This window comes from Heloderma suspectum, chromosome 4, assembly GCF_057233095.1.
Source record: "Heloderma suspectum isolate Gila_16-S chromosome 4, 16-S_ref, whole genome shotgun sequence".
NCBI lineage: Eukaryota > Metazoa > Chordata > Lepidosauria > Squamata > Helodermatidae > Heloderma > Heloderma suspectum.
This window is the reverse complement of record NC_139461.1, coordinates 51,728,846-51,749,641: the sequence shown is the minus strand read 5'-3', so window position 1 is coordinate 51,749,641 and position 20,796 is coordinate 51,728,846. Positions and strand designations below refer to the sequence as shown.

At 42.5% G+C, this 20,796-nt stretch overlaps 1 protein-coding gene across 1 annotated transcript in view; it reads right to left on the bottom strand.

Moving 5' to 3' along the window:
• TPD52 (tumor protein D52) overlaps positions 1-20,796 on the bottom strand; it is a 47,452-nt gene that overhangs the window by 12,640 nt on the left and 14,016 nt on the right. Inside the window, exons 2-4 of the mRNA XM_084849248.1 lie at positions 2,307-2,422; positions 1,728-1,876; positions 366-467 (exon numbers count right to left, since the gene is read on the bottom strand). Of these exons, the coding sequence (XP_084705374.1) occupies positions 366-467; positions 1,728-1,876; positions 2,307-2,422 (367 nt within the window). The remainder of the gene's footprint in view (positions 1-365; positions 468-1,727; positions 1,877-2,306; positions 2,423-20,796) is intronic.

Here is a 20,796-nt window from a genome sequence, read left to right as displayed (position 1 = left end):
AATTTGCATGGCCATTTATTGCCCATTACATGTATTTTGTATGTCAGTGGCTAATACCTGGGGGCCAGGGGTGGTAGTTCTTTGCTCAAACATGACAAAACAAGTCGCCTACTAATAAAATCAGCCTTCCCCAGCTTGGTACCCTCTAAATGTGTTAGACTACAACCATGCTGGCTGGGAATGATAGGAGTTGCAGTCCAACACATCTGGAGGGCACCATGTTGGGAAAGGCTGAATAAAATCAAGATGCAAGTCCCAGTTATAGCCCACACAGACTCTAAGGTACCGGAAACAGTAAACACTCTGTGTTTGGCACAGTTAAACTCCAGTATGGTGTAAAAAGATATGGAAAATTAAAGTCATACTTCACATCTTCCAGCTTCTTCGTTATTGCAGAGCCAACTGTTGAGAAAGCAGCAGAAGCTTTCTGCCCAGCCTGAGACAATGTTTCTGATGTCTTCTTATACCTATATTCAAAGAACAGCCATCCCCTGTTATTAAAATACCTGTGCCCATGCACCTGAACCTCAAGTGTTACAGGAGCAGACATTCATATTGCTCTACTCTTAATGCACTTGAAATTAAGAAGTCATGCATTCCAAGTTAAGCACCTCAAAACAGCCTCTTTACCCACCAGCATTTCCACTGAGTTCAAGCATCAGCTCAGATTCATCTGGAATGTTAGAGTTTATACCCTGCTTCGTTTCTATCAAGATGAATTAAGGAGGCCTCATCTGTTGCCAAATTGCTGGGGGGCGGGGGGAAGAGCAGCAACCACAACAAACACAAGCCAAAGTTTTCATAGGGTAGCACTTGGAATTACAATTTGATTTTTTAAAAAATTAGGCTTGCCAAGAAGAGATTGCTTTTACAACATACATGGAAATCGGTGAGCTGCCACATTTTCCCATTTGACGTATCCAAAAACAGCGGATATCTAAAAATATCTAAAAAAAACGCAGTTGTGTGCATATTTGGTTGGTCCTAATGAAGATTTTGCCTGAACAAAGGTTTTAGAAAATGCAGGACAATTTCAGGTGCTTCACCCTTAGACAGTGGTGCCAAAATGCCATTTTGACTCTACCTTTTAAATACTTACTGTTGCATTAGGCAATTTCAGCAGCTGTAGCCTCCCTGAAGGAGTGAACTATCTGGCTACATGTTCATATCCAAGTGTTAAGGTAGGAACTGTGTGGCCCTCCAGAATGTTGTTAGACTGCAACTGCCATCATCTCCCACCACTGGCTGTGCTGGCTAGGGCTGATCGGAGCTGAAGTCTAACAACTTCTAGAGGACCACATGTTCCCCACCCCTGTGTTAAAGGAATGCCAAGACCTACTTAGCCTGGAAAGCAGCTACTCTTCTGCATTGGCTGGTGATCTTGCCAAGACATACAGGTGATTAATGGAATCATGTGACAAAACTTACCTAGCTGCACTATTTCAGGCTGCCTGAATGTGGGAAGAGGTTACATGTTTGAATGCTCTCCCCCATTGAAAATACTGCCTGCATATAGAACGCTAACATTTCAGAGAGGAGAGTTCAGCTTCCTGTGCAAAAAGAGTTTTAAAGGACCATTCAGACATACAACATGCCCCCACTGGATTCTCCCAAATTTTGGCTTCCCTCAACAGTACCTATAAAACTTAGCTGACTGTAAACTCAAGCACATCTTGAGTTTACAGCATATCTGTATCTTCAGGTAATGATAAAACAGAGCAACATACGCATTCGTTGATGTAACATCTTGCCACCCTTTGGAAAGGTTCTGCCTCAGCTCCTGCAATGAACTGATGCCCAGCTTCCTCTTTATTTCTGCTAGATGCTTCTCTTTAGCAGCTAGCACCTGTGACAAAGTCTGGATTTCTTCTTCTACCTACAAGACAGAACCCATGAAGAAAAGCAGTTAAGAGAAAATAAGCTGCTGAGGAACTTTGTTAGGGTTGTTTCCTGTTTAACACCTCCATTAACATTTCCTCTTTTCGAAAAACACTAGTACACTTGCCTTTATTTCATAGGATCATAGGAAGCTGGCTTGTACAGAGTCAGACGATGGGTCCATCTTGCCCAGTATTGTCAACACTGACTGGCAGCAGCTCTCCAGGGTTTTAGGCAGGAATATTTCCAGCCCTACCTGGAAATGCTGGGGATCAAACCTGGGATCTTCTCCATGCACAGCATGTGCTCTACCACTGAGCCATTCTCTGGGCTTATTTCGTGACACTTAACAGCAACTTCAGCCTTGTGTGGCACATTAGTTCTGTGGACCACACAGAATACAAGTTTCATTTCAAATTAAGGTTTACCTTAGCAAGCTCTCTTCTAAGTTCATCCTGTTCTTCTTCAGATAGTGCTTCCGCAACATTAACTGAAGCAGCAGCATCTTCTCCAACTTCGGGAACGGCTTCATTTTTCAGCAGACCTTTGAAAAGCAGCTCAAAATTGTCAGATGGGATTGCACTATTTAAGATGTGCCACAGTTTGCTTTATTCTAACGTTAGTACAAATGTCAGCCATTAGAACAGATTGCATGTATGAGAGTAGGACTAGTATACTGCAAGAACCTGGAGAGGGATGAATACATTCTCTTGTCAAATGTGGGCAGTGTCAAGAGTATCTTTTTAAAGCAAGTATTCCTAGTTAGAGAATTTCCTCCCCATAGGAAGATAAGTTTTCAGACTTTACAGTTAAAAAATAAAACTGCAAAGACACATGAAGTTCCACTACTGACTTCAATAGATTTTAGGATAATCACAAAAAGCGGTAAACATTTTAGAGGCAAGAGAACAGAGGTTTTCCATAAAAGACCCAAATTTCCTACCAGTCCCAGTCCAAGCCACCTGAGAGAAACAGTCCAGTTTCTGGCAGCCACTTTTGTGTATGGACACCAATTTCCTGGCAACCCTGGGGCAGCTGCCAAGGTTCCACTGCCCTGGTAGGGCCTACTGCTGATGCTTGCTCTGGAAAGCCCTTAATTTTTTATTATTATTTTTAAACCTGGGCTGGCACACTTGAGCTGTGCCAGACAACTTGATCTAGCCCCAAAGCCCCTGGCCTAGCAGCGTTCTGAGGCATTATGGGAAATTAGAGGCATGGCTAGACAAAGCTTCATAGAGCTGTTTGGAGTGCTGCCACCACAGCAGCATTAGCCCCCCAGGGCACACAGAGGAGGGTACCCACTGGAGGACGCTTTGCCTGAGGCCCCTGCCATCTTGGAATGTGCCTTGCACTTAGAAAGGCCCCATTGCCTGGACTTTGAACAAAATGTATCGCAGATTACTATTAAACTGCAAAGTAACTACACCAAAACTTTCCTAAGAGCACTTCGCTTTTCTTTTAAGGAGGTTTGCCTTTAAAGGGGGGGGGGGGCAGCAAGAAGGCATGACAACTGGAACCAAAATTCTGTTTTGAACAATATTAAGAAACAATAGAAAGTTATCCCAATGACGTTCAAATGCATAAATGCAATGCTAGAGAAAACAGTCCAGGTTTGACAAGTACAGGCAACAGCAAAAGCCTTCTTCACAACACTGACCTGCCTTATCTAGAGATCTTTCTAGGTCAGGAATGCTGGCTATGCAGATTCTGGTTCTGCAGTGTGGCCTATGCTACCTTTTAAATTCTTCTGGCCATACTATTCCCTAAGTTTGATCAAAGGTTTCCCATTTCAGGCCTTCACTTTAAAAGCCACTCGCACTAAACACTTAAGGCTGAAGCCCTTGCATCCCCCCTCCCTCCCCACACACAGAGTGCACAGCTTGTTAGCATCCAAATGATCAGTCCCAGCTGTTACAGCCTGATGTGGACAAGATGCTTGCAATAATGCAACTGACATGCCCTCCCCATCCCTGTCATCCCTCCTGGCTAATAAAAGCTAGCTGAGGGGTATGACTGGGTGGGTCCAGGGAGTGATAAATGCTTCCCTACGGGAAGGGGTGGTCCCTGCTGTCCTTAAGGAGGCAATAGTGTGACCACTCCTGAAGAAACCTACTGTGGACCCAATAGTATTAGACAACTACCGCCCAGTTGCAAATGTCCCTTTTCTAGGGAAGGTACTTGAGAGGGTCGTGGCAGAGCAACTGCAAGCACTCTTGGAGGATACTGATTACCTAGACCCATTCCAGTCTGGGTTTAAATCTGGTTATGGGACTGAATCAGCCTTGGTCACCCTGATGGATGACCTTCATCGACAGAGGGACAGGGGAAATGCAACCCTGCTAATTCTGCTCAATCTCTCATTGGCTTTTGATACCACTGACCTTCTGGATCGACTCCATGGGATGGGTACTGGAGGCACTGTGCTACAGTGGTTCCAGTCCTACCTACAGGGCCAATTTCAGAGTAACATTGGGTGACTATTCCTCAGCCCCTTGGCAATTGAGCTATGGGGTGCTGCAGGGTACTATCTTGTCCCCAGTGTTGTTTAACATCTATATGAAGCCACTGGGAGTGGTCATTAGGGGATTTGGAGCTAAATGGCATCAGTATGCTGATGACACAAAGCTCTGTCTCCCTGTGACATTTGAATCAGGAGAGGCTGTGCAAATCCTGAATCAGTGCCTAGACTCAGTAATGGGCTGGATGAGGGCCAATAACCTGAAGCTGAATCCTAGGAAGATGGAAATCCTGCGGGTGAGCGGTTCCCCGGTCCAGGAGATAGGTGCATTGCCTGTTCTGGATGGGGCTGCACCCCCTCTGAAAGTTCAGGTCCGTAGTCTGGGGTACTCATCCATCATGGTCACTGGAGGCCCAAGTGACCGCAGCGTGTGCCTTTTACCAGCTTCGGCTGGCTTGCCAGCTACAGCCTCTTCTGGACAGGGATAGCTTGACCACAGTGGTACAGGCATTGGTAACCTCAAGACTGGATTACTGCAATGCGCTCTATGTGGGGCTGCCCTTAAGGCTGGTCTGGAAGCTGGAGCTAGTGCAGAATGCAGCAGCTCGGCTGTTGTCGGGAGCTGCCCCTTTTCAGTGTGAAACTCCTTTGCTGAGGGAACCGCGCTGGCTGCCTATTCACTTCCGGGCCAGGTTTAAGGTATTAGTACTAGTGTACAAAGCCCTAAACAGCTTGGGACCAGAACACCTAAGAGAGCACCTCTTTCTTCACCAATTTGCCCAATCACTGGGGTCATCAGAGAGCATGTTCCTGGTGGTTCCACATGGACCCATGGCCCAGTTGGAGCCCACCAGGAAAAGAGCCTTCGGCGTGGTGGCCCCCTTCCTGTGGAATTCCCTGCCTTTAGGGGCCAGGCAGGCGCTCACATTGTGTTCCTTCCGGCACCTCCTGAAGACGATATTTTGAGAGGCCTTCCTTGCGTGACCAGCCACGGTTTATTAAATTCCACCTTACTGGGATTTGTCTTTTTAAAAAATGTTTTAACTCTTTTAACTTGGTGTTTTATTCTTTTACCTTGTTCAGTGCTCCGAAATCTTCTGATGTGGTGCATTATATAAATATTGTAAATAAATAAATAAAAATAATATTGAATGGATCCCACAGTTAAAGTTATTGACAAGGCACATCTATCTGTTCACTACACTGCATAACCACTCTTGCAGCAAACACAAGATGAAAGGTAATTGCTTCTCCCCACCCACACCCACACCCCATTCAAAACAACACTACTCATGCCCTTACTAGAAGGATGTCTTCAGTAAAGCAGGATGACACTTTGTAGGTTATATGAAACAGTGTAGAAGCGGAAGCCAAGAATATTAATTTCAAGATTCAGAGAACCAATTCCACATAAATCTGACACACAATTCATGTGTTGCAAAGGACTCGGATGTTGTAGGAAGAAGACAGCACATGGTGCCGACCAGTTCTGCTGAGTCTCAGTCGCCCCATCTACCCACTCCCATTGACCAGAATACAACCTACAGTGCAACCAACACCCCCTTGCGGCTGCACATTAAAGGACAATCAGTCATGGTGGGAAAACTATTTTGCAGGGAAGCTAGTCCTCCATTACAAATCTTCTCATCAAGGACCCCTGCCCCCACCTGCCCCAATGTGCTTCCAAGGAGCCCTGGAACTCCCTGGAATAGTTTAAAAGCTACTTGACTACAGTACTGAAGCCCACTGTAGTAAATATTATCAAAACAATCTTGTCATTCCACAGCCCCAAGAGATAATTCTGTTTTCAGTAGCAAATGGAAGTTCTCTACTTAAGAGTTCTCTGCAAAGTTCTTTCTCTGCAAAGAACTCTAAGCAGGTGCCAGACCTAGAAAGTCAGGTTGGAGTCTTGTTTCTAAAGGCCCAAAAGAAATCATGGTAAAATCAAAGGAAAGCACTGAATAGAGAAATATTCTACATTACAGTAATTTAAATGCTATTTATTCTATGCCTATCCTCAAGGGATAGTGCATAATGACAAGTTCTCATTAAATGGCCAAACACTTTAATTAAGTTTCCAAGTTACCCAAACTCCCCTAGTTCTTTGCAGTAAATGAATCCTAGCTTTAAAAAAACCCAAAACAAATAGAAACAGCTAGTAAATTCTCAATCTCTAGTCATTTAGCCATGTTGTGTCTTTATTGGGGTGGATCAGATGGGGAACCCCCACAGACCTAATACGTTATCCGTGCTTGGTCTGTGACTTGCAGAGGAATGCACCATCCTGCATTTTCCATTAGGATCATGGGAATCCCTAGTGTCTGGCATTTATGCCATGCAGTCCATCACCTCAGGATGCACAAAAGTACACCCAAAGAGATAAGGAAATACCTGTCCAGAAGGGCATCCTGCTGTTTGTTCAACCAAACATTTAAATGTGTGCATATGCATTCTTACCTCTTAAGTCCTATCGAGCAGCATCTTGTTTTTAAATTACTGATCAGCTTTTTTATTTATTTATTATTAAATTTATTAATCGCCCATCTGGCTGGTCACCCAGCCACTCTGGGTGATGTACAACATACAATAAAAACATTTTCTAAAATACCCTAACCCACCCCAAATGCCTGCCTGAACAGCCACGTTTTTAATGCACGACAGAAGCTCATTAAAGAGGGGGCATGATGGAGTTCCCTAGGGAGGGAGTTCCACAGAGTGGGGGCCACCATAGAAAAGGCCCTCTCCCTCGTCCCCACCAGTCTAGCTGTCCTGGCTGATGGGACAGAGAGAAGGCCATCCGAGGCTGAACTTGTTAAGCGGCCTGTATGGTGCTGCTGGAGGCGCTCCTTAAGATAGGCTGGGCCGGAACCATATAGGGTTTTAAAGGTCAAAACCAACACCTTGAATTTGGCCCGGAAAACAACTGGTAACCAGTGCAACTCCTTCAGCACTGGAGTGATATGATCTCGCTGGCGGCTGCCTTTAATCAGGCGAGCCGCCACGTTCTGTACCAGCTGCAGTTTCCGAACCGTCTTCAAGGGTAACCCCACGTAAAGCGCATTACAGTAGTCTAAACGAGAGGAGACCAGGGCATGTACTACCGATGGGAGCAGATGGTCGGGAAGGAAGGGGCACAGCCGCCATATCAGATGGAGTTGATACAGCGCTGTCCGGCTCACAGCTGACACCTGAACCTCCATGGACAGCTGGGAGTCCAAAATGACCCCCAGGCTGCGGACCTGGTCTTTCAAGGGTAGCCGTACCCCATTCAACACCAGGTCAACATCCCCTAGCCTCCTCTTGTCTCCCACCAAAAGTACCTCCGTCTTGTCAGGGTCAGCTTGACCGTCAGCTTCACACAGAGAATATTGCACAGTTACGAAGATTAGACATTACATGTGAATTTGAATTGTTTTCCCAAAACTTGTTTAAGATTTCGAAGATCAGGGCATTTGACAGGGCCACATAGGTAGCCATGGTTCCTTGTGGAATGTCTTATGATGTTCAGTGGAACAGGGATATGCTGTACTTTGCATACTAGTGCAATGCAAGCCTACCCACAGTGGAAGGAAAAAAGGGTTTCCAATTCTCTAAACTTGGATGTATGTTGAATGTATATTTTGAGTGCTCTGCACACAACCAGTTTGTGCCACAGGTGTTTGGTAGGGTGCGAAGGTTTAGGATAGAAAGAAGGTAGAACAAATTCCTGAGATCTGTGGAAGAGAGTATTGGTCTTTGGTGTGAAAGAGGGGTCTGGTTAGAATTGCTATGTCCTTGTAGAAGATGCAGTTTTGATCTTTGACTGAGAGAGTGTTTATCTCTAATACAGCTGTTATTACTATCAGGAAGGCCACCTTGAAGGAGAGTAGCCTTAGCACCAATTTCAGCTATTCAAAGGGTGGCTTTGGAAGAGCTTACAGTACTGTGTACAGTTTCCAAAACGGAATCTGTAGACTGTTGGAGGACTGATTGGGTTCTATGGAGGAACCACCAGAGGTGTAGATGTAAGCCTAGAATCTTGACTATGGTTTAGAGTACAGATGAGGGCAAAAGCCTGCCTTCCAAGTGTGTTAGGTCTGAGACAGACTTGTAGGCCTGACTGTAGGAATACTAATAGTTCCTAGAGCTATGCACTTCTGTGGTTCATTTCTTTCCTTTTACACCAATGTGTGAAGGCTTTCCATGTGGCTTCATAGATTTGCATGGTCAACTGTTTCCTGAAAAGGGATATTAATGACCTCTATTGAACTTCACAAAAAATTGATATCCGTTTAGTTTCCATGTGGCTAAGTATAACCACACTGGGCCCTGAGTCAGTAAGTTTGGTTTGTTGGGGAGAAACCATGGTTGTTGTCGTACTAGGTAGATTAGCTCCAAGAACCATTTTGGTCTCTATGGCCAAAATGGAGCTATGACAACCACCAGTGCCTGTTCCCTCAGATCTTGCATTACTCCTCCTAGAAGAGGAAATGGTGCAAAGGTGGAAAGGAGACCTAGACACCATGCTGATGGTAGTGCATCCACCGCTTCTGTTCTATTAGAAATTTGGAAGAGAAACTTGGGGTTTTCCAGCTTTAAGGGGAAGATTAAGAGGTCTATGCTAATATCGCTGAAGTGTCTGAGATTGGTGCCTCAAGTTGAAGACTTACATGCATTGTTGCAGTCTTTGTTGGCTTTGCTCTATGACATTTCTCTTTGTGTCTTGTTCCAGAGACAGGCAAGAAAGGAACAGGAACAGGCAAAAGTACAAAAATTCAAGTCACATGATTTTCACCTTCAGATCTAGGGGTAGTAGTAAAGGCCCAGCCTACATACCCTTCCACATGAGAGAAAGAAGTTTCTCTGTCTCTCATTACACTTAAACCCAGGCTCATCCAATGAAGCTGAAGAGTGGCGGATTTACGACAGACAAGAGTTAGTACTTGACACTGCACGCAGTTATGGAATTGACTAGTACCACAAGATGTGGAGATGATCACTAGCAGATGATTTGAGAAGGAGATTCATGCAAGGTAAAGCTATCAGTGGCTATGCGCTTCCTCAAGGATCAGAGGCAGGATGCTCCTAAATACCAGCTGCTGGGGAACAACAGTATTGCCTCATGTCCAGTGATGTGGGATGGAACATTTTCCAAATGGATTTTTTCCAGTGCTTTATTTTTCCGCGGAAATTTCAGTTTCCTTAGTAAAAATGAATGTAGGCCAATTCAAAATACAACAGGCAACCTTCGCGGTTTCAAAGTTGTGATTTTTTTTTTTAGGTGATTATCCTTAGCAAGTATGTAAGAGAATACATATACGTCACTGAAATACATCTCTGTCTCAGAGTGAAGTGGAACCAATAAATAGCGGCAGCAAAACTGAAGGTGCCCCAACGGCCTTAGTGGTAGAGTGTTGAACTCTGTTGAAATAGACAAGTGTTTGTCAGCATATCATGCTCATTTCTTTGGGATGCTAAAAATAGTGTGTCAGGAGTTTTCAGTACCTTTTTTCCTTAAATTTAAACAATATAAGAGAAATACATGCCATTATCTTTAAATCTATACAAACATCCAGTAAACATTTCTACACAATATAACATTTAAATCACATCAAGTATGCTTTAATTTTTTCCCTCAGATATTTCAGGTCAAATACTTGCGGTGTTTGGGAACAAAAAAAATAACACAGGGTACTTTTTTTAGCCTTGTTTACTAAATACAAGAAAAACAAACATGCTAAATTAGATCTCTCTAGGGCAGAGGTGGACAACTTGTGGTCCTCCCAGTGATTGGGGAGAGGGGGATTTTCTAGAGCTTTATTTTTCCACAGAAAATTTTCTGTTTTGTCAGTTCATTAGTTACAATGAATGGATGCCAATTACAAATACAATATTAGAAGTTATAATCCATTTTTTCAGGTGATTATCCCTAGCAAGTAAGTGACAGCACCCATATACAGTCAGGGCCAGAAATATTGGAACAAGGATAACTGTTTTGGCAGTTGGCCTCTGTACAACACCACATTGAAGTTCAAAGGAAACACACCCAGATGGGAGCGAAGTCAGGACTTTCAGCTGTAATTCAAGGGGTTTGACAAAAGTGGGGCACTAACCATTCAGGAAGGACAGCCAGTGTCATACACACACACACCCATCGTTGGTGGCTCATAAGTAATGGAACGAATGGCTGACAAGCAGCTGCATAGCCAGGGATGGCCTGTTTCCATGGTCATTGGTTTCCCATGACCAACCAAGAACATAAAAGGCCTGGAGGTGGTTCTGAGGTTTACATTTGCATTTGGTAGCAGTTCACTGGGATTCCCAAAATGAGGTCCAAAGAGGTGTCCATGCAAGTGAAGGAGGCCATCATTAGGCTGAGGAAACAAAATAAACCCATCAGAGAGATAGCAAAAACAGTGGGAGTGGCCAACACAACAGTTTGGAACATCCTGAAAAAGAAGGAATTAACTGGCAAGCTCAGCAACAGCAAAAGGCCGGGAAGACCATGGAAGACAACTAAAGCGGATGACCGCAGATTCTGCTCATGGGAAAGAGAAACCCTTTCACAACATCTAGCCAGGTCAAGAATGTTCTTGAGAAGGTAGGCATGTCATTGTCAACATCTACAATCAAGAGATGGCTTTATGAATGTAAATACAGAGGCTTCACAACAAGGTGCAAACCACTGGTAACGCTCAAGAACAGACAGGCCAGATTAGCCTTCGCCAGCGAACACCTAAAAAAGCCTGCCCAGTTCTGGAATAAGATTCTTTGGACTGATGAAACCAAGATTACCTTGTACCAGGATGATGGGAAGAGAAAAGTATGGAGAAGGAAAGGAACAGCTCATGATCCAAAGCATGCCACATCATCTGTCAAACATGGTGGAGGCAGTGTTATGGCATGGGCATGTATGGCTGCCAATGGAACCGGGTCACTGGTGTTTATTGATGACTTGACTGCTGATAAAAGCAGCAGGATGAATTCTGAAGTGTACAGGGCTATACTTTCTGCTCAGATTCAGCCGAATACTGCCAAACTCATAGGACACCACTTCATATTGCAGATGGATAATGACCCAAAACATACAGCAAAAGCTACCCAAGAGTTTGTCAAGGCAAAGAAGTGGGATGTTCTGCAATGGCCAAGTCAGTCACCTGATCTCTACCCAATCGAGCATGCTTTTCACTTACTGGAGACAAGACTGAAGGCAGAAAGACCCACAAACAAGCAGCAGCTGAAGGCAGCTGCAGAAAAGGCCTGGCAAAGCATCTCGAGGGAAGAAACTCAGCATTTGGTCATGTCCATGGGTTCCAGACTTCAGGCACTCATTGACTGCAAAGGATTTTCATCCAGGTAATAAAGGCGATCCTTAAGTTTGAAATGATGTTGGTTTGTTCCATTACTTATGAGCCACCAATGATGGAGGTGTGTGTGTATGCCACTGGCTGTCCTTCCTGAATGGTTAGTGCCCCACTTTTGTCAAACCCCTTGAATTACAGCTGAAAGTCCTGACTTTGCTCCCATCTGGGTGTGTTTCCTTTCAACTTCAATGTTTTGTACAGAGGCCAACTGCCAAAACAGTTATCCTTGTTCCAATATTTCTGGCCCTGACTGTATGTCATTGAAATACATCTAACAAGTGCTAATAAGTAGTGACAACGAAACTGAAGGTACCCCAACAAACTCAGTGGAAGGGAGTTGAACTCTACTGAAATAGACAAGTAGCTGTACGCACATCATGCACAGTTCTCTGGGTTGCTAAAACTAATTAGTGCAGCCTTCCCCAACCTACTGCCCTCAAGATGTGTTTGGACTAGAGCTATAAAATTTCTGGAAATTTGAGACCATGGGAAAAAAAATGGTTTTTTTTTTTTGGGGGGGGGGTGTCAGGAAAATTGGAAATTTTGGAATACTTATTTTTTTACTGCTCTTTACAGATCTAAAGTCACTTTGTTGCTTTAAGACAGCCTTCCCCAACCTTGTGTCCTCCAGATATTTTGGATTTCAGCTCCCATCAGCCTCAGGCAGCATAGCCAATGTTCAGGAATGCTGGACATGATAGTTCAAACCATCTGGGCTGGGAAGGGCTGCTTTAGGAACATAAAGCAGCCTTTCTGTTCCAAAATTTATTTTATCTATGAGTTTGTTCATAAAATTATTATATTTTAAAACTTTTAAAAGTAAACTCAGTAAATGTGTAATTATTGTCTGAATAGAGAAGAACTACATTAAATGACTGCTACAGCATCAGAAACCCAGTACAGAACAAAACCCAAGCTGTCAAGAATGCACATTTACTGTCAAGAACGCACAATTGTGACTCTACTCACATGTTGGGAAACAAAGCATAAATGACTATCAGTAAAATATACTTTAGATCAATCATTTTAATAAGGAATGAAAGAACTAACTATGCCGGGAATCTTACAGAGAGGATTAAACAAAAAATTTTCCCCATGGCTTCATTTCCAGACACATCTCTAGTCTTTCTATAAAAATGTTCTGATCATATCATTTTAAAAAATCATTTTGGGGGGAGTAAAGGCTGGGTGACAATATATAAATACTTTGTCTTAAATTCTGAAAGAAAATATTTCATAATCCAAAACTGTTCAATTGGGGGGGGGGGACAAAAACAGTCCTTGGGGGGGAAAAAAACCCTGGAAAAAACAGGTTTTCCCCCCAATTTTCCCATTTTTTCCCCCAGGCCTTCACATCTCTAGTTTAGACTACAACTCACGACATCTCCAGCCAGCAATTCCGACTGATGGATGCTGTGAGCTGTAATCCAAAATATTGGGCACCAGGTTAGGGAAAGCTGAATTAGTGTCGCAACAATTTTCAGTACCTTTGTTTCTTTCTTACTTTTAAACAATGTAAGGGAAGTACGTGCTATTGGCTCTACATCTTGAAACATTTAAATCATGTTAAGTGTGCTTTAATTCCCACTCACCCCAAAAAAACTATTTCAGGTCAAATACATTTAGTGTATCGGGACAAAAAAATAACATGGGGTACTCTTTTTTTAGCTTTGCTGTTTAACTTAGCATGTTTACTAAATACAAGTAAAGTAACTTTCTATTTTTTTTTATACAAACTGAAAGTGTTCCTAATCAAGTTTTATTATTTATTACATTTTTATACTGCCCAATAGCCGAGGCTCTCTGGGCAGTTCACAATTAAAAACGTTGTTAGAACCCCTACTGTAAAGAAATACATTGCTAACACATATGTAGCCCAATTTGCATTGGAAAATTTTCCATCTCAGAACGTTATGGAAACCTACATCACTGCCATCAGCTCTAGCCAGCTGGGATGACTGCAGTTGTGGACCTCCTCAAGTTTTGGTCTACAAGTTGTCCACTCTGCTCTAGGTCATCAGAATTTTTTCTGATGCAAACTGATTTTTTTCCTATGCAAATGACCTTATATAAATTAACTGAATTTGCATTGGAACATTTTCTGGAACACCCACATCACTGCTCATGTTCTACTTGTGGGCTTCCCATGGGCATCTGGCTGTCAACTGTGGGAAACAGGATGCTGGACTAGACAGACCTTTGGTCTAGGATGGTTCTTAAGTTCCTACAAGTCTTGTGGCATGTGCAGGGAACTCTGGTAACAGGTGAGAAATTTGCTCTTGCATGGGGCTTTTGAAGGAAGCCCAAGTAGCACTCTGCTGCTGCCACTTCCTACAAAACCTCAATGGGGAAAAGTACCCCAACTCCATTCTTCTGAGAACTGGGGAGGGGGAAGGAAAGAATGAAAAAAGGAGAGGCGGTCTCTCTTCTGCAAGCTGGGCTTTTGCAGATGCACTAGCAGTGCCTCAACGTAGCCACCTGCAAAAACTGAATGGGAAGGAGAAAAGCCATCTTTCCCTTCATCAAGATCTTTGTGGAAACCAGGAGGAGCTGTTTCTTTCACTTTTCATTGGGTTTTTGCTGGATGCAACAGAAAATCCCTGCTGACACTTGTTAAAAAACAACAACTTACAGGACAAAAAATGCGTTGAAAGAGAAGAGAGATTTATTTATTTATTTCTATACAGAGATAGAGGTAGCTTCTCTTCTACAAGCAGGGCTTTTGCTAGAAGTATGGCACTTTCCACTGGCAAGCAAATCTATGGAACTTTGCCCACTCAGCATATGTAGCAGTGCATGTTTAGCTATTTAGAATATACATTACACACATTCTTACATGATCCTAATTTCCATATAAGAAAATGCAGATATAAAAAGGTAAGTCATCATGTGTACATATAGTGGAAAGCCTCAATGTTCACAGAAGAAACACACTGTCATAGGACATGCACACTAGCCAAACAAATGGTATAATAATCCATCTCTCTGAGGGAGGATTTGTCATGTGCAGTGTGGCCAATTGTAGGAATCCCAGTTCAGCAAACCTCAATCTTACTTGGATTTAGACTCTAGAAAAGCTTTTTTTAAAGTTCTCTTGTTGAATTTAAGAATTCTTTTATAGTAGTGGCATGTATTTGGCTTTATCCCCCAAACCTGCTAAGTTGCAATTCTGACAATACATATAAAAGTAGATCATTATCATCCCCACTTTGCCCCCACCCCCCGGGGGAGGGAGAAGAGGCTAGCTAAGGTTAAGGCTAGTCAGCTCATGATAAAAGCAAGAGTCAAACCAAAGACTGATTTGTAGCTATGTCCTAGCCACAGTACTACACCCGCTTTGGACTTGCTGGCAAGTGAGATGCCAAAAACAAGTCAGGAATCAAATAGCAAAGTTTCACAAGTGGTCTGCTGTGGAGTACCATTGCATATCAATCAACTATTAGATATTGATCAATTGTGTCAGATACAGATAAGACTATTCTATGAAAGCTTCAGGCACCGGGAAGGGGGGGGGGCAGGATTACTCCAAGATCTGAGTATTAAAGGTCAAAAGCAAAAGGAAAACAAGTTTGAGCAAGCTCTGGGCCAAGAAGAACCATGCGACTGTTTGTGTGTGTCCAAGGATTTTATCTTGCGTTTCCTGAACAGCTGTCTCCCCACCACCCACCCACCCTGTTGCATGGCTTCTTGTTACTCTTTAACTGTAAGATCTACCAAACTCAGAACACTAGCTATCAGTCCATCTATAATACAAAAGACGCTTTCAATTCTGAGAGACTTTTTATGACTGCGTCCAGTTCTAGTGGGTTAGGTCAGAACACATTATTACACATTTCAATTAATACATTTTTCAAGCTATCGTTTTCACAATGCAAGCTATGTTCTACCCCTATAGTGCTGCTTTTCTTAAGAGTATTGTAGCAATAAAAACTCATGAAGAGAGTTACCAGAATTCTTCAACACAGGAGATCCAGGTGGGGAGAACATCATGCCGGGCGATAGGTAGAGATAGTTTTTATTAACTCCAGTATCAAAATCAAAGGGGGATTTGTAATCCTCGTACAGGTCCTTATCTAGCCAGTCCATCACAGAGATCTCACAATGCATAACAACTCATTTCTTTCTTGAAGCCAGCGAAGCACCCATCCTTCTCATTCTCTTCGCACAGGACATTTAACTTGCCAAAAACCAAGACACCAGTTTAAAGATGCCAAGCGATCATATTGTGCCATATTTCCACCGGAGAATCAGACGTTGATACAATTGTGAGGTTTAGTATAAGAAATTACTGTTGAGGTACCCCTTAGCTGCAGTAATTTGTGCCGTACATGGTTAAGTCTGTAACTTCTCAGTATACCAGAATGCTCTCTCCACATAACAAGGCATGTGCAGTATGCTGAATGCCTAGGGTCCTGAAAAGCTTTAGCCCTGTGCAGGATTATACCAAGAGTTTTCAGTCATTTTTTAAAATGTCAGCTGACAGCAACTGCACCAGGATACCCTTAATCTTCTAGGACACAAAAGGATTACTAGCCGTAATCTATCCTATAAGCCATCTGTGTAGGACTTTATGCCTGATTAATGGAATAGATTTTTCCTCCCTAAAGCAGAGTTTTTCAGCCCTGCTTGTCTCTCTGCAGAACGTTACAGCTGTTTCACATGTACAGCAATGCATCTTTGACACTGCATAGTAATGTTGGAGAGCTGTAGCCAGCTTCCTACAACCTGTACATAAACATGGACAAATTCACGTTTAGTGTTTGCACACAGTAGGTTTGTATTGTATATTACATGTATAAAATGCACCTTGGTCAGCCTAAACAATCACTTTCCTTTTCTTACACAATTATGGCTTCTAGCAAGTAACTGACAAAAAGCTGCTGTGCATTCTAAAGCATCAAATAAAAAGACCACTAGTCAGCCAATTAGCCTTCACCTCAGATTAAGAGACTTGCATGTGTTGTAGTCTTTGTCCAGTTCTGCTTCAGTCAGGGGTGGAGGGCATGTAATTCACTCAAGAAAAACAGCAGGAAACACTAGGAAGTTACTGTTGCTGCCAATAATAGGTCAGGAAGAAAGAAACAAGAAACCAGGCAGTCATGCTTAGAAATAAGGGTTGAGATTACCACAATTAACAGATATGAAAGGAAAATAAGTCAGCAAACCATGTGTGTGGCATGGCAGACAGTTTATGATTTTGAAGCAAGACATATGCTCCAGGGTTTGGGTCAAAACCTTGCGATGGCGGTAATGATTTGCAAGGGGATATTTCATGATTTAGAAACTTCAGACACAACACGAAGTGTGGCAGGATATTTTAAATAATATTGTAAGTTCATTTGTTTTGCCATATTTTTCGCTTTGATAAATTGCCTTCTTTTATTCACCACCTCTCTGATGTAATCTGGAAATAACATAACTTTATCTTGTTTCCAGGAAAAGCTTCCACCCTCTCTTGCCAAACACAGGATATAATTCTTTGTGGAGACTTTTGCAAATTGGACTATGATCATATAGTCAGTCCCTTTAGCATTTGGCACACAAAATGCCCACTCAATATCAAGTAAATAATCAGATGGGATAGGGAGTATCTCATGCAAAAGTTTATCCACAAAGATAGGCAATTTTACATCATTAGACAGATTTTTAATCCCAATAATACGTACATTGGATCTTCATGTGAAGGCCTCCAGTTGAGAAATTCTGCCATAGACATTTTTAAAACATACTTGTGTCGTAGTTTCATTCCCTGCCATTCGGTCTTCTAGCTCATTAATTTTTGTCTCCATTTTTTGCCATGACGCATTAATTACATCCACAGCTCCTTGCAAGGTGGTGATGGAACTTTGGATTAAATCCAACCTTTTGGCTTGCTCCGTAAATTGCGAAGATAAAGTCTGTATCAGAGTAAATAATTCCCCTATATCTTCTGTTTTCGAAACTTTTGACATAGGAGGTACGGGGCGAGTTGGCAGTGATGCCAGCCCCTTTCTTCTCCTCGGTGTAGTCATGTTTCTCTCAAACAGATCTCACAGGTCCTCAGATGTTCTCAAATATTGTTAATATTTCTTAAATCATCCCTCAGAAGTTGTTGATATTTCTTACAGCATATATTATGGAACACGTCAGCCCTGTTTTCTCCTATGAAATAGGAGTCTCAGTACAGCTTCTTGGTAAAGCTCTGGGGAGATAATCCTGGAATCCAGCTCCCCCACTATCTCGTGGAGGGTACTTTTCTCCAAGATGTTATCCAGAGCTGCCTTGCCCCCCCCCCCTTTTAATTCCAGGGAGGAGATGAAAAGGGTTTTCAGCCTTTTAAAAAGCTGTTTGAGAAAGCTCCCACAGACAGCCCGTGGGGTGCTACCAGAGCAACATTGGTTCCAACTGGAAGTCCCCCAACCCCAATGGCATTTCAATGCCTGCTGAAAATGCATTTGTTTAACCAAGCATTAGATTTTCTTATTATGGATATTGATCTCACTTCTGTGGTTTTAACCCATTTTGCACACCACCCTGGAATTCGTTAATGATAGTCAGTATATACATATTTTAAATAAAATCAATAGTGTTGAAGCACACTGCCTTCTAGAGTGTCCCCCTCTCCTCCCACTAAGTTGCTAAGTTATAGCTTGAGATAGAATTTTCAACAGTTCACTGGGCCAGCTGGGGAAAGAGCAGGGACTCCAAAAAAAGGAGAAGGCTTCTGCTTGTGCTAGAGCATGCATGACCCGCAATCCTCCAGTGAAATGGGTCAGAGAAAGAAGTCCTGCTTCTCAGGCCCTGAGGAAACTTGTGTGAGAGATCTTTCAGAAGGTTATGAGGAAGCCTGTACAGGGGGGGTCTTGAGGGACACGGCTGAAAGTCTAGGAAACAGACCTAATCCCAGGGCAAGAGGTATTATTATAAGGATAATAATTAGTCTGCTGCAGCAAAACAACATTTTGTGGCACCTTTCAGACTAACACACTTTATTATGGCAAAGCCCACTGCATCAGCACCAAAGCAGACATTACTTTAAAGATGTAGCTAACAGCTATGTCTTTTTTTTTTTCATTTTTACTCTAGTGTAAGTGCAGGAGGCCCAATCTGGATAGGAGCATGGGAGGCAGAGGGGCTTTAAAATTTTCCCCACACCCTACTGCTATGAGCCTAATCAAGATCAGGCCCCTACACTTACACTGCACTAAAAATGTTAAGAAATGTTTCCTTTAGCCCTTAGATGCACGGAGCATGTTCCTCAGTTTTTGAGTATATACAGTATACACATATAGGTGTAAAGGAGAAAAAAATTTAAAGGTTGATGTTAAACATGGCAATGGACTGGAAAAATCATGAAGCTAGCATTGTTACTGTTCTATTAAGCAATAATTCTACTATTCTGTCTAATGAATGCCAACTTGATTGCTCTTGCTTGATTTCTCTTCTCAGTGGCTATGTTTGCATGCAACACTAAACCATAGTTTAGTGTAGAGGTAGGCAACTGGTGACCCTCCAGATGTTTTGGTCTACAACTCCCATCAACCCTCATCATTGGCTATGCTATCTAGGGCTGATGGGAAGTGTAATCTAAAACATCTCAAACTCCACAAGTTGCCCACTCCTTGTTTAGTGTGATGAAGATGAGCCACAGTGAGTCTTTGATGCATACATTCCCCTCCTCATGCAAGACGAGGATGAGTTTGGGAGCTTTTGCTTTTATTTTAGACTAACTGTAGCTTGTCATAAATCCAGGCAAAGTGCAGTTAGCGGAAACAAGCCAAATTCAAACCATAGTTTATGAAGCTGGTTTGTTTCCACTAACCAAGTTAAGACTTCCACTAGCCATTTCTCATCCATTGTGTAGGTATGATGAATGCAATACTAGGAGGCATGCAAATGTGAAAAGCTCTCAGTAGAGCTTAGTGCCCTAAATTCACTATATCGCTGCCCGTGGTTAGTTACCACTGAGAGGCCCAACAGTTTTTTTTTAATCAATCAATTCTTATCTAACATCTGCCTTTAATGAATTACTTCCCAGCTCATTTCTTGTTGGCCACCACCAAAGTTATCATTCCGGTCACTATACAGTTGTATTCAAGTATTAGCTAAAACAACCTTAAATATTTGAAATGTTATCTTTACCTGGGAAGTGCTCACCTGTAATTTTTTTTTTTTTTTTGGTGCTCCAGGTAAATTAAATCAATGAAGTCAAAAGCAGTGGAGGACTTCACTTACAACAAGCACTATTTCCAGAGGAGAAACAGTTGTGTTCTAAATTGGAACCTCCTTCCTTTGCTCCTTTCTGGCCTTCTAGCAACATGACAGTTGGAAGGGGGAAAAGGTTCAGCTGTTTCTCAAAAGCAAGGAGGAGAGATGGCTTATTATGTACCAATGAAGACTATCACTTGCATTCTTCTCCTTGGTGACAAAAACCTAGTCTTTTTTAGGACTTTAAAATTGCTTGGACTATGTAGGCAACACTAACTAGGAGCTTGTTCAGTGTATGCTCTCCCACCAGAACCAACACACTTCAACACCACCTCTTCTGACATAGAGTGCAACATTCAAACCAGGAGACATCATGTTCCGTAGAATATGAGATCTTCCTAGCCCCTCAAGTCATCAGTATTTTGGGGGTTCAAGTGAACCAATACCTTTTTCATGTTAAACAGAAAATGATACAATAGCATAGGACTGCATCATGGGTCAAGTCAAGATGTGAATTAACTGGACTGTCAGTCAGCAATTAAAGAGGTTGTGTGTATGTAATGTCATTAGGACTGTTATGCATTAAAGCAGATTCCTATCTTTGAAGTGACTGCTGCTAGAAATGTGACTGCTGTCGCTGTGTAAACTTGTTTTAGCCTATAATTCACAAAGATAAGAGCCTTTGTGCCAAAAACAACAACAACAACAACAACAGTGTCCAACTGGCAGGCAGCCATGAATCTAGAAGCAGCATGCTTATATAAACTGCATCATACAGCTCTGACGTCTCTATTCCAATTTCAGAGACTGGAGTAAAGGAGAAAGCAGCAGAGCTGGAACAGTGACCGCCATACTATAGGGTGTGTTTAGATAAAAATTTAAGAGGATTTTATCTAGTAGAGGATATCTTCTACAAAAGGCTACAAAGTT